Raw genomic sequence first — 14,785 nt, 5'->3', positions numbered from 1 at the left:
TCTGAGGTTGTTGGTATTTCTCCCAGCAATCTTGATTCCAGCTTGTGATTCATCCAGCCCAGCGTTTCTCATGATGTACTCTGCATATACATGAAATAAGCAGGGTGACAATCTACAGTCTTAATGTACTCCTTTCCCAATTTTGAACCAGTTTGGTGTTCCACGTCCGGTTCTAACTGTTACTTCTTGATCCGCAGATAGGTTTCTCAGGAGGCAGGTATGGTGGTCTGGTACTCCTATCCATTTTTTTTTAATCCTTTTAAGACTTTTCCACAGTTTGTTGTGATCCACACAGTCAAAGGCTTTATGGTAGTCAATGAAGCAGACGTTTTTCTGGAACTCCCTTGTTATCTCCATAATTCAACAAATGTTGGCAATTTGGTCTCGGGTTCCTCAACCTCTTTGAAACACTGCTTGTACATCTGAAAGGTCTCGATTCACCTACTGCTGAAGCCGAGCTTGAAGGATTTTGAGACTAACCTTACTATCATGTGTAATGAGCACAATTGTACAGTAGTTTGAACATCTTTGGCACTGCCCTTCTCTTGGGACTGGAATGAAAACTTATCTTTACTAGTCCTGTGGTCACTGCTGCATTTTCCTAATTTGCTGGCATATGGAATGTAGCTCTTTAACAGCATCATCTTTTAGGATTTGAAATAGCTCAGCTAGAATTCTATCACCTCCACTAGCCTTGTCTGTAGTGATGTTTCCTAAGGCCAATTTGCCTTCACACTCCAGGATGTCAGGCTCTAGGTGAGAGACCACACTATTGTTATCCAGGTCATTAAGATCTTTCTCGTATAGTTCTTCTGTGTATTCTTGCACCTCTTCTTAATCTTCTCTGCTTTTCAGTTCAGTTCAGTTCAGTCGTGTCCAACTCTTTGTGACCCCATGAATTGCAGCACACCAGGCCTCCCTGTCCATCACCAACTCTCGGAGTCTACTCAAACTCATGTCCATCGAGTCGGTGATGCCATCCAGCCATCTCATCCTCTGTCATCCCCTTCTCCTGCCCCCAAGCCCTCCCAGCATCAGAGTCTTTTCCAATGAGTCAATTCTTCGCATGAGGTGGCCAAAGTACTAGAGCTTCAGCTTTAGCATCAGTCCTTCCAAAGAACACCCAGGACTGATCTCCTTTAGAATGGACTGGTTGGATCTCCTTGCAGTCCAAGGGACTCTCAAGAGTCTTCTCCAACACCACAGTTCAAAAGCATCAATTCTTCGGTGCTCAGCCTTCTTCACAGTCCAACTCTCACATCCATGCATGACCACTGGAAAAACCACAGCCTTGAATAGACAGACCTTTGTTGGCAAAGTAATGTCTCTGCTTTTGAATATGCTATCTAGGTTGGTCATAACTTTCCTTTCAAGGAGTAAGCGTCTTTTAATTTCATGGCTGCACCATCTGCAGTGATTTTGGAGCCCAGAAAAATAAAGTCTGACACTGTTTCCACTGTTTCCCCATCTATTTCCCATGAAGCGATAAGACCGGATGCCATGATCTTCGTTTTCTGAATGTTGAGCTTTAAGCCAACTTTTTCACTCTCCTCTTTCACTTTCATCAAGAGGCTTTTTAGTTCTTCTTCACTTTCTGCCATAAGGGTGGTATCATCTGCATATCTGAGGTTATTGATATTTCTCCCAGCAATCTTGATTCTAGCTTGTGCTTCTTCCAGCCCAGCGTTTCTCATGATGTACTCTGCATAGAAGTTAAATAAGCAGGGAGACAATATACAGCCTTGACGTACTCCTTTTCCTATTGGAACCAGTCTGTTGTTCCATGTCCAGTTCTAACTGTTGCTTCCTGACCTGCATACAGATTTCTCAAGAGGCAGGTTAGGTGGTCTGGTATTCCCATCTCTTTCAGAATTTTCCATAGTTTATTGTGATCCACACAGTCAAAGGCTTTGGCATAGTCAAGAAAGCAGAAATAGATGTTTTTCTGGAACTCTCTTGCTTTTCCCATGATCCAGCGGATGTTGGCAATTTGATCTCTGGTTCCTCGGCCTTTTCTAAAACCAGCTTGAACATCTGGAAGTTCACGGTTCATGTATTGCTGAAGCCGGGCTTGGAGAATTTTGAGCATTACTTTACTTGCTTCAGTTAGGTCCTTACTATTTCTGTCTTTTATCATGCCCATCCTTGCATGAAATATTCCCTTGATATCTCCAGTTTTCTTGAAGAAATCTCTAACTTTTCCCATTCTATTGTTAAGCTGTATTTCTTTGCATTGTTCTTTTAAGAAGCCCTTCTTATCTCTCCTTTGCATACTCTGGAACTCTGCATTCAGTTGAGTATATGTTTGCCTTCCTCCCTTGCCTTTTGCTTCACTTCTTTCCTCAGTTATTTGGAAAGCCTCCTCAGACAACCATTTTGCCTTCTTGCATTTCTTTTTTGGGGGATGGTTTTGGTGACTGCCTCCTGTACAATGTTACTAACCTCCATTCACAGTTCTTCAGGAGCTCTATCAGATTTAATTCCTTGAATCTATTCATCACTTCCACTGTATAATCATAAGGGATTTGATTTAGGTCATACCCAAATTGCCTAGTGGTTTTCCCTATGTTATTCAATTTGACCCTGAATTTTGCATTAAGGAGCTCGTGATCTGAGCCATAGTCAGCTCTTGGTTTTGCTGACTGTATCCACCTTCTCCATCTTTCGCTGCAAATATAATCAATCTGATTTCAGTATTGACCATCTGGTGATGTCCATATGTACAGTCATCTCTTGTGTGGTTGGAAAAAGGTGCTTGCTATGACCAACATGTTCACCTGACTAAACTGTTAGCCTTTGTCCTGCTTCATTTTGTACTCAGGGTCAAACTTGCCTATTATTCCAGGTATCTCTTCAGTTCCTACTTTTTCATTCCAATCCCCTATGATGAAAAGGACATCTTTTGTTGGTGTTAGTTCTAGAAGGTCTTCATATAACCATTCAGCTTCAGCTTCAATGAAATCAGTGGTTGGGGCACAGAGTTGGATTACTGTGATGTCGAATGGTTTGCCTTAGAAATGAATCAAGATCACTCTGCAGTTTTGAGATTACCCCCAAGTACTGCATTTTGGACTCTTGTTGACTCTGAGGGCTACTCCATTTCCTGTAAGGTATTTTCGCCCATAGGAGTAGACATAATGGTCATCTGAACTAAACGCTCCCATTCCATTTTAGTTCACCGATTCCTAAAGATGTCGATGTTCAATCTTGCCATCTTCTGCTTGACCACATCCGATTTAGCCTGATTCACGAACCTAACATTCCAGGTTCCTCTGAAGTATTGCTGTTTACAGCACTGGATTTTACCTTCCCCACCAGATACACCAGATACAGCCACAGCTGATTCCCTCTTTGGCCCAGTCACTTCTTTCTTATTGGGGTGTGGGTGCTAAGTCGCTTCAGTTATATACGTCTCTTTGTGATGCTATGAACTATAGCCCCCCAGGCTCCTCTGTCTGGGGATTCTCCAGGCAAGAATACTAGAGTGGGCTGCCATTTCCTTCTCCAGTGGACCATGTTTCGTCAGAACTCTAAACTATGACCAGCTCAACTTGGTGGCCCCGCCCAGCGTGGCTCAGCGCTTCATGGAGTTACACAAGCCCCTCTGCCACGACAAGGCTGGGATGCATGAAGAGAACACTAGCCAAAGTAAAGTTCATTTACAAAATGGTAAAGAGCCCAAACAATGGCCTACTGGTATTTAAAACCGCACTTCTTAAAGCTGAAGGCTTCCACAACATAGGATCCAACGGACAGAAAGGTCCATGTGCCGGGACATCACATGTCAGCCAGGACAATCCGATATAGAAGACTAGACAGAAAACAATTTAATTTATAAGCAAAAACAAAGGCATTGAACTATTCTGATAAATTGAGTTATAGAGTAATATAAAATAGCACAGATTATCCCGTGATACAAGGTTGTAAAAATGCTTATTCAGAGTTAAAGAACAGCTATACACAATGAAAGCAAGGTCAGTGCTGCTGCAGCCCAGACCCTGGGGGAAGCAGGAGAGTGGAGGGCCCAAAAGTATATTATTTACATTTAATTCTACTGTGTGTTCTAACAACGAAGCTGGATACATGAATTTTTAATGCTTCTTACAATTAAATATTGTATTTAATCCTAAATACAATAAGAGCAGTACATATGAAGGTCCAAAGTAGAAGAAGACCATTAATTTTCCTTCTGAATGATACTGCACTTATTTTGTTTTCCCTTTTCTATTAATTGCTATATTCTCTGAAGGTCCACTGGTAGCTAAATTTTAAGCAATTCTAACTTAAGTTATAAGTGCCTCTTATCCACTTCAACTCACCTTACCATCCCATTCAAATCAGAAAGAGTAACCACCCCTTGTTTAAAAACATAAGTAAATAAATAAAAACAAATACATGTTTGTCTATTAGACTGTAAGATTTCTTAGGCCAAGGAAAATGTCTTACTGCCGTTTCTTTTCTGTAAATTTCCAGCATACTGTCTAGTACAAAGAAGCTTTATGAATTAAGAACAACCTAACAAAGGAAGTGGGGAAGAAATAGTGATTGTCCTGCAGGAGGGCGCCGAGGCCTTCCATGGGCATCTGGCTGACTGTGTCCCTCACCACTGCTTTTATGTGTCTGTCTGGGTACAGTCCACCCGCTCCAGTTGCTCCCATGTTACGTTCTTATTAGCTAAAGAACCTCTGTCTTTTTCAAATGTGTATCTAGGTTTTACCACAGGGCCAGGCACAAAAATAGCTGCTTCAAAGGTTGTTTGTGGAATAGATGAATGACCAGAAGCAATTCATGAGACTATAAATTTAACATAAATCTCTCTTAATATACATTCAGATGTGATCCCTGCCTAGCAAAGATTTGCTAAGAGTATGTGGCTACAGACACAAAAAGAAATGCATTTCAGTCAGTTCTAATGAGGTGGATGAACCTAGAGCCTATTAAACACAGTGAAGTAAGTCAGAAAGAGAAAAACAATTATCGTGCATTAACACAGAATCTAGAAAGACGGTACCGATGAACCTATTTGCAGGGCAGCAGTGGAGATGCAGACACAGGACAGACCTGTGGACACAGTGGAGGAAGGAGAGGGTGGGGCGAATCGAGAGAGGAGCACTGGAACACATGCATTATTCTATGTAAAACAGATGGTCAGTGGGAATTTGCTGTAAATGCAGGGAGCTCAAACTGGTGCTCTGTGACAACCTAGAGGGGTGGGAGGGGGTGGGAGGTGGGAGGGAGGTTCGAGAGGGAGGAGACATATGTATGTGCTGTGCTGTGCTTACTCGCTCAGTCGTGTACGACGCTTTGCGACCCCATGGACTGCAGCCCGCCAGGCTCCTCTGTCCATGGGATTCTCCACGCAAGAATACTGGAGTGGGTTGCCATGCCCTCCTCCAGGTCTCCCACCTTGCAGGTGGATTCTTTACCATCTGAGCTACCAGGGAAGCCCACGAATACTGGAGTGGGTAGCCTATCCCTTCTCCAGGGGATCTTTCCAACCCAGGAATTGAACCAGGATCTTCAGCACTGCAGGCAGATTCTTTACCAGCTGAACTACCAGGGAAGCCTGGACATATGTATACCTATGACTGATTCATGTTGATGTATGGCAGAAAACAATACAATATTATAAAGCAATTATCTTTCAATTAAAAAACAAATAATAATAATAAAAAGGAGTGTGTGGCTACAGAGAAGTGAGGCAACATGGTACTGCCAAGGGGAGTCAGGATTGCTAGAAAAACAAATCCTAGCTTTGTCTCTACACTAGCTCTGTGACTCTGGATTTGTTAATAAATGCTTCTTGGCTTCATTTACCTAGTACATGAAATGGGAATGCTGGAATGTACTTTTCAAAAAATTTTTTTCAGTATGGATTGCTATTCAGTAGAACTCTATATATTTTAAAAAGATAAAAATGGGGCTACTTTGGTTATTTGAAGTAGGTGTCATGCTTGTGTGAGGTAGAAGTGGGTCCTGGTCATGCTTCCCTTTCCCCTCACTCACATCACCTAGGGAGGTCCCTAAACATCTCCCTGAACCCTAGGGCTCCATGGAACCCAGTCAGAAACCTATGAATAGACCTACCTAAGGAAGTAAAAGACCTGTAGTTGGAAAAGCATGAGATATGGTGAAAGGAACTGAAGATGACAGAAACAGATGCAGAGATACAGCATGTTCTTAGACTGGAAGAACTAATATTGTTAAAATGATCATACTACCCGAGACAATCTACAGACTCAATGTAAATCCTCTCAAAATATGGCATTTTAAATGGCATTTTAATGGCATCTTAAAGTTTATATAGAAACATGAAAGAGCCCAAATAGACAAAACAATCTTGAGAAAGAAGAACAGAACTGGGGAATCACACTTCCTGGCTTCAGACTACACTACAAAGCTACAGTAATCAGAACAGTATTGCACTGGGACAAAAACAGATACACAGATCACTGGAACACGACAGAAACGCAGAAATAAACCTACACACTCATGGTCAGTTAATCTATGACAAAGGAGGTAAGAATACACAATAGAGAAAAGACAGTCTCTTCAATACGTGGTGATGTGAAAACCGGACCGCTACATGTAAAAGAATGAAATTAGAACATTTGAACACCATATACAAAAATAAAGTCAACGTTGGGATTAAAGACCTCACTGGAAGACTAGATACTATAAAACTCCTAGAAGAAAACATAGGCAGAACATCCTTTGACAAACCATAGCAATATTTTTTTTGTATCCATCTCCAAGGTTAAAGAAATAAAACCAAAAATAAGCACATGAAGCCTTTAAACTTAAAAGGTTTTGCATATCAAAACAAACCACGGAGAAAACACAAAGACAACCTATTGAATGGGAGAAAATATTTGCAAATGATAAAAAAAATGGATGGAAGACCTGAATAGACATTTTTCCAAAGAGAATATGCAGGTGGCCAAGAGGCACAAGAAAACACGGTTAACACCAGTAATCATATGGGAAATGCAAATCAAAATCACGATGAGCTATCACTTCACAGCTGTGAGAATGGTTGTCACCAAAAAGAACACAAATCACAAATGCTGGTGAGGATGTGGAGAAAAGGGAGCCCTCAGACACTGTTGGTGGGAATGTAAACTGGAGCTGCCACTGTGAGAACAGTACGGAGACTTCCCAAAACACCAAAGCTATAACTTCCATATGATTCAGTAATCCCACTGCTGGGTAAATATCTGGGAAAAAGCACTAATTCAAAAAGATATATGCACTCCAACGTTTCTAGCAGCACTATTTACAACTGCCAAGATATGGAAGCAACCTAAGTGTCTATCAATCAATGAATGGATAAAGGAGATGTGATGTATATACACAACGGAATACTGCTCAGCTACATACGGAATGAAATTTTCCATTTGCAGCAACATGGATGGACCGCGAGGGCAGTATGCTACGTGACAAGTCAGAGAGAGGAAGACAAATACTGTGTGATTCCACTTAGATGTGGAATCTAAAAAATACAGCAAACTACTAACTACAGCAAGGAGGAAGCAGATCCATAGATGCAGAAAGCAAACCAGCGGGGAGCGGGAAGGTGGGAGGGACAATACAAGGGGAGAAGACTAAGGGGTACAGACTGCTAGGTACAAAATAAGCTCCATGGATATATTGTACAACATGGGGAATACAGCCAGAACTTAATAACTAAGGATGGAATCTACCCTTTAAAAACTGTGAATCACTATGTTGTATGCCTGTAATTTATATAATATTGGACATCAAGTATACTTCAATAAAAATAAAATAAAAGAGCACCAAGGTTCCTCCTATGCAAGTGAATATTATCCTACAAATTTTCCAGCAGCACCTTTCCTATAACTATTGTCTACATTTACACAATTGTGTGAAATCTTTCAGGAAATGCGACTCCTTGCATTGCGGTTGCTATTCTTTCTGTGGACTTCATCACATGCAAGTACTAAACTCCTCCAAAGCTTATCTATCTATATCCTGGTAGAATTAGTGTCATAGGAGATAGGATTAGAAAATCTTGATCTATAATGATAAGAAGGAGATCATTAGAATAAGTGTATGGCACCCACATCATGTGTATTAGATTTCGGAAAAAATTTTGGAATTTTTTTACCTACTTTACTCGTATTTTCTTTCTGAATGCCATTTTTTAAAAAATAAAAAGATAATTAATTGTAGATAGGCATAGCAAACAGTTTAAAATAAGAATAGGAGTATGCTGGTACCAAGAAAAAGACATGGAATACTCAGGGTTTACGCGTCTTATACAGAGAGGATAAGACCCTGGTGGTGTAAAATGAGAACTGGCTGTGCAGTTAACCCTTCTCCAGGATCACTGATGAGGCACAAAGAAAGGCAGCAAGAAAAGAGCACGCAGTCCATTCACTAACAGGTGGGCATGCAGCATACTCACACTGCCCATTCGAGCTTCTCATTCTTGATTGAGTTGTACAGCGCCTGGAAGGAGAGAAAACAAGATGGGATTACTTTCTTCATCCTGCTCTACACTGGTAACTCAGCAAACGACAAAAGCCGAAGGGCTTGACTGAGTCAGCCATCGGCTCCCAGGGCCCTCGCAGGTCATCCTGTTGGTGCTGCAGGAACGGGGAAGACACAGGTGAGCTAAAGACACAGGGCAGGCAGCCGTCAGGGATACACAGAGACGTCCCACGAGGCAGAAAACGTCTTTCGTAACTACGACACACAACACCGGGCTGCGTTCTACCATAGCAAAACACAGGACGAACTAGAATTACATCACGTTGTCTACTTTTCTTATTCAAAATGTGGTCATATAGCTTCACTACTTTAGAAACTACAGCTTCCAAACTGCCTTTGGAATGCTTGGTTACAGATTTTACGTTACTTAAGATGCAGTTCATACCTTTTCGTTAATGGACTAGGTATAACAGTTTTCATAACAACTTAATGAGCACGAGAAATGGAAGGGAGACTGAAGCCCAATTACGGGAAACTATCTCAGAGTAATTTCAGAGTTTTTATATCGATGACTTAGGCAACTTGTATTGGTTGCACCTCATAATTCTGCCTTACATTTAGTGTTACCCTGATGTGTGTGAGGTGGTGGAGGGGGAGACAGAAAGTTCCCTTAGGGCCGTGACAATCATAGACAAGACAGCATGTAAGACCGCCTCACCAGGCTCCAGCTCTGGTACCAACACATTAAACTTTTTGTAATCAAGTTGTTCCACCAAGACAACTAACCTAAGAAAAAACTACCTCACACCTCTAGCTTCTTAATTTTGAGTAAGATGTTTAGAATGTAAGAAAACACAAGTGCATCTCTAAGACAGAAAACCAAAGCTGCAAAGTGCACTGAAGAAAGGGTAAATAGGCACAGAATAACAGTATGAGGAGTCGGAGCATTTTTTTCTAAAGAGAGATTTGGACTTATTAGACTCATCTCATTTACTTTAAGATGGGAAAAGCGGGATGAGATGCTATCAAACAACTCATCTTCCAAATGAGGAAATGGCAGGGTCAGACTGTTCCCCGGGTAGCAGAGCAGAGCAGAGCAGAGCTGCCTTGTGGACTATTTTCTGCCTTTTAACACGTCTGGCCTAAGTGGGAGAGGCAGTCTACGTGTGTGTAATCAGAAAGACTGCACACAGGTAGTAAAGCCCCTTTCTAGCAAAACTCACTGCAATTCAGGACAAAGATGCTTGGGTACAGATTTTACGTTACTTAAGATGCAATACATGCATCTTTAGCCACGTCTTGACGGACTCCACGGGATTTCTTCAGTGTGGCTATAGTAGTCAGTTTAACTACTGGGTAGCTAATAAAATGTAGGACACATTTCAGCATTATCAGGACATCAAATACAGAAATTATCATGTCATCAAATACAGAAATGGTAAAACAGCAAAAGAAAATAAGGGGTAAATCAAGACACAGAGACCGTGTTATAAATTGAATGCTCTTTTCAAAGAACTCAAATTTACTGAAGAAGTAGGACAACCTTAGTTAATGTCTCTTGAGGCTGCACGTACAGAAGTTCAGGGTCAACGTCTGGCTCCAGCCTCAGGAGACTCTTGCTATAAGTGTCTTTAAGTGGATTCTACTACTTGTAAGAGCCGCCTTGAACCCACAAGTAATAGTGGGTTTTTGAGAAGAGACAGATCATTCATGGTTCTTTATATACTAACACACACAATACGAACCGGAGAAATTTAACAATTGTTAAAGATAAAAAACTATCTATTTATAAAGGTAGAAAATGATATCTAGGCAACTAGAAAATGTCAAATAAATTCAATTCTGCCCTAGATCAACTTTTTCAAATGTTTTGCTCTTAAGAATATTTTGCTTGAAGAGATAACTCAGTTTCAAAGTGGAATATTCTTGTTACTCTGTCAGCTATACATCACACAACAAAAATTTATTATAGAGGATCCTGTAAAATTCAACAAACCTGTTATACCACAAGCCAAAGTCCTGTTCGTATGTGATTATGTGTGTGTGTGTGTGTATATATATATACATATATATATATGGCAAAAAATTGAATCCTTATCCTTTTCAATGACAAAATTACAAAGGGATTTTCCTGAATCTTTTTAATGCTTTATGATAATTGATTACTAAAAGAAAATCTGTTTCGAAAATGCATCCAACACTTACATACCCTGATCAAACTTTATTATCACCAAAGAGGGGGAGGGATGTAGCCAAAGATAATTCTAAACACGCACACCTCCCACAGGATTTGACGAGCAGCTCTGGAGGTGTACCAAACCAAACCTGAGAGTGAATGAAGATGCAACTTCTAATTATCATTTATGCGGACACAATACTCCAAACCCTTACTACAAACATAAATATACACCCATACACACACACACATGCACATGTATTTTTCCATTTCATTCATTATGAGGGTAGAATTGGTCAATAAGGTGTCATGAGTATTTATACAGAGCACATTCCTCCTAAAATGTCTTTTCTACACCTTAAGATTACCTTCCACTTGACTGTCTGCTGTGTCCTTTTATTTTCTTAAATTTAACTTTTATTTTATCTCGGATATAGTTAGTGTACAATATTGTGTTATTTTCACGTGTACAGCAAAGTGTTTCAATTATATATATGGCTGCTGTGTCTTACGTAAGGTTGAATAACATTATTCAAAGTATAAATGTATTTAAATACAAAATAGCCACTATATTCCATTTTTTTTTAATCAAGGCATAATTGCCAAACCTAGAAAGCATATTAAAAAGCCAGAGACATCACTCTGCTGACAAAGGACTGTATAGTCAAAGCTATGGTTTTCCAGTTTCAGTTTCAGTTCAGTCACTCAGTCGTGTCTGACTCTTTGCGACCCCATGAATCGCAGCACGCCAGGCCTCCCTGTCCATCACCAACTCCCAGAGTTCATTCAGACTCGCGTCCGTCCAGTCAGTGATGCCATCCAGCCATCTCATCCTCTGTCATCCCCTTCTCCTCCTGCCCCCAATCCCTCCCAGCATCAGAGTCTTTTCCAATGAGCCAACTCTTCACATGAGGTGGCCAAAATACTGGAGTTTCAGCTTTAGCATCATTCCTTCCAAAGAAATCCCATGGCTGATCTCCTTTAGAATGGACTGGTTGGATCTCCTTGCAGTCCAAGGGACTCTCAAGAGTCTTCTCCAACACCACAGTTCAAAAGCATCAATTCTTCGGTGCTCAGCCTTCTTTACAGTCCAACTCTCACATCCATACATGACCAGTGGAAAAACCATAGCCTTGACTAGATGGACCTTAGTCGGCAAAGTAATGCCTCTGCTTTTGAATATGCTATCTAGGTTGGTCATAACTTTCCTTCCAAGGAGTAAGCGTCTTTTAATTTCATGGCTGCACCATCTGCAGTGATTGTGGAGCCCAAAAAATAAAGTCTGACACTGTTTCCATTGTTTCCCCATCTATTTCCCATGAAGTGATGGGACCAGATGCCATGATCTTCGTTTTCTGAATGTTGAGCTTTAGGCCAACTTTTTCACTCTCCTCTTTTACTTTCATCAAGAGGCTTTTTAGTTCTTCTTCACTTTCTGCCATAAGGGTGGTGTCATCTGCATATCTGAGGTTATTGATATTTCTCCCAGCAATCTTGATTCCAGCTTGTGTTTCTTCCAGTCCAGCGTTTCTCATGATGTACTCTGCATAGAAGTTAAATAAGCAGGGTGACAATATATAGCCTTGACGTACTCCTTTTCCTATTTGGAACCAGTCTGTTGTTCCATGTCCAGTTCTAACTGTTGCTTCCTGGCCTGCATACAGATTTCTCAAGAGGCAGGTCAGGTGGTCTGGTATTCCCATCTCTTTCAGAATCTTCCAGAGTTTATTGTGATCCACACAGTCAAAGGCTTTGGCATAGTCAATAAAACAGAAAGAGATGTTTTTCTGGAACTCTCTTGCTTTTTCCATGACCCAGCAGACGTTGACAATTTGATCTCTGGTTCCTCGGCCTTTTCTAAAACCAGCTTGAACATCATGTATATATGTGAGAGATGGACCATAGGGAAGGCTGAGTGCCAAAGAATTTATGCTTTTGAAATGTTTGGTGTTGGAGAAGACATTTGAGAGTCTGCTCGACTGCAAGGAGATAAAATCAGTCCATCCTAAAAGAAATCAGTCCTGAATATTCATTGGAAGGACTGATGCTGAAGTTGAAGCTCTGATACTTTGGCCAACTGATACGAAAAGCCAACTCACTGGAAAAGACCCTGATGCTGGGAAAGATTGAAGGGAAAAGGATAAGGGGTCAGCAGAGGATGAGATGGTCAGATAGCATCACTATCTCAACAGACATGAATCTGAGCAAACTCTGGGAGACAATGGAGGAGAGAGGAGTTGGGTGTGCTACAGTCCATGGGGTCACAGAGTTGGACACGACAGTGATTGAACAACAACATAACAGACATACAACATTAGGATCAGCTACACAACATAATGATTTATTATTTGTACTAAACTCCCTGGTGAGCCAAAATTTAAGTAGAAATAATTTCCCCCTGTTAATACTGTAAACATATCCCTCAACAAAAAACAGCCATATATGACAATCCCACAGCTAACACCCATAGAGGTCGTAACAATTTACATTAGAAAACTGAAAGCTTTTGTTCTAATATCAGGAACAAGACAAGGATGTCCACTCTTACTGTTTTTATTCAACATCATATTGGAATTCCTGGCCAGAGATATTAGCCAAGGGAAAGAAATAAAAGGAATTTAAACTGGAAAAGATGTAAAACTGTCACTACTTTGAGATAACATGATATTATATATAGAAAACCTTAGACTCTACAAAAAAAAACTAGTTAAATTTTTAAAACTAGCTTAAAAATTCAATAAAGTTGCAGGATATGAAGTCAATATACAAAAACCTGTTGACTTCTAAACACTAATAATGAACTATCAGAAAGAAAAATGAAGAAAGCAATCCCATTTGTAATATCATATTTAAGAATAAAATGTCTAGGAATACATTTAATGAAGGAAGTAAAAAACCTGTATTATAAGAAACTCATGAAAAGAATTGAAGATGACCAAATAAATTGAGAGACTTTCTGTATTCGTGGATTAGAAGAGTGAATATCATTAAAATGTGCTATCATACCCAAAGCAATCTACAGATTCAGTGTACTCCCTATCAAAATTCCAGTGGCATTTTTCACAGAAATAGGATAAACAATCCTAGACTTTGTGTGGAACTGAAAAAGACCCCAAGCAGCAAAAGCAATTTTGAGAAAGGACGAAAAAAGCTAGAGGCATTATGCTCCCCAATTTCAAAGCATATGACAAAGCTACAGTAATCAAAATGGTATGACAGTGACATGAAAACAGACATCCCGACCAATGGAACAGGACAGAGGGCCGGAGTAAGCCCACACACGTGCAGCCAGCTGACTTGCAACAAAGGAACCTTGACCATACAATGGGGCGAGGACAGTCTCTTCAATAAGTGGTGTTAGGACAACCGAACAGCCACATGCAGAAGAATGCAACTGGACAATTATTTACACCAGATGCAAAATTTAACTCAAAGTGGATTAAAGATCTGAATGTAAGACCTAAAACCATAACACTCCTAGAAGAAAGCACAGGCAGTAACTCCTTGATGTTGGTCTTGGTGATGATTTTTTAGATCCGACCCTAGAAGTAAGGGCAAGAAAAGCAAAAGTAAACCAGTGAGATTGCTCAAACTAAGAAGCTTCTGCACAGGAAAGGAAGTCATCAAAATGAGAAAGCAATGCACTGGATGGGGAAAATATTTGCCAACCACATGTCCGATAAGGAGTCAATATCTAAACTATCCCACGAATTCACACAACTCAATCACAAAGAAGCCAAGAGTTCAATCAAAATATGGACGGGGAATCTGAATAGACATTTTTCTTTTTTCCAGAGAGGACATAGAGATGACCAACAGGCAAATGAAAATTTAAAAAATGAAGATATACTCAGTATCACTAATCTTCAAGGAAATGCAAATCAGAACCAGAGTGAGACAACACTTCAGACCTATCAGAATGGCTATTATCAAAAGAAAAGAAATAACAAGTGGTGGCAAAGACGTGGAGAAAGGGGAACCCTTGTGCACTGCTGGTGGGAATGCAAACGGATGCAGCCACTAGGGGAAACAGTATGGAGTTTCTGAGAAAAATTAAAACTAGAACTGTCAGATGATCCTGCAATTCCATGTCTGGGTATTTATCGAAGGAAACAAAAACACTAATTATAACATATATTGAAAAGATATGTGGAC

At 40.3% G+C, this 14,785-nt stretch overlaps 1 protein-coding gene across 14 annotated transcripts in view; it reads right to left on the bottom strand.

Annotated features, from left to right (window-relative positions):
- PSD3 (pleckstrin and Sec7 domain containing 3) overlaps nt 1–14,785 on the bottom strand; it is a 589,734-nt gene that overhangs the window by 113,127 nt on the left and 461,822 nt on the right. For all 14 annotated transcript variants that reach the window (XM_069572780.1, XM_069572779.1, XM_069572782.1 and 11 more), the window contains one exon: nt 8,429–8,472. In XM_069572780.1, the coding sequence (XP_069428881.1) occupies nt 8,429–8,472 (44 nt within the window). The remainder of the gene's footprint in view (nt 1–8,428; nt 8,473–14,785) is intronic.

Source organism: Ovis canadensis, chromosome 26, assembly GCF_042477335.2.
Source record: "Ovis canadensis isolate MfBH-ARS-UI-01 breed Bighorn chromosome 26, ARS-UI_OviCan_v2, whole genome shotgun sequence".
Lineage (NCBI taxonomy): Eukaryota > Metazoa > Chordata > Mammalia > Artiodactyla > Bovidae > Ovis > Ovis canadensis.
The sequence above is the reverse complement of the archived record's forward strand: the minus strand, read 5'-3'. Positions and strand labels throughout refer to the sequence as shown.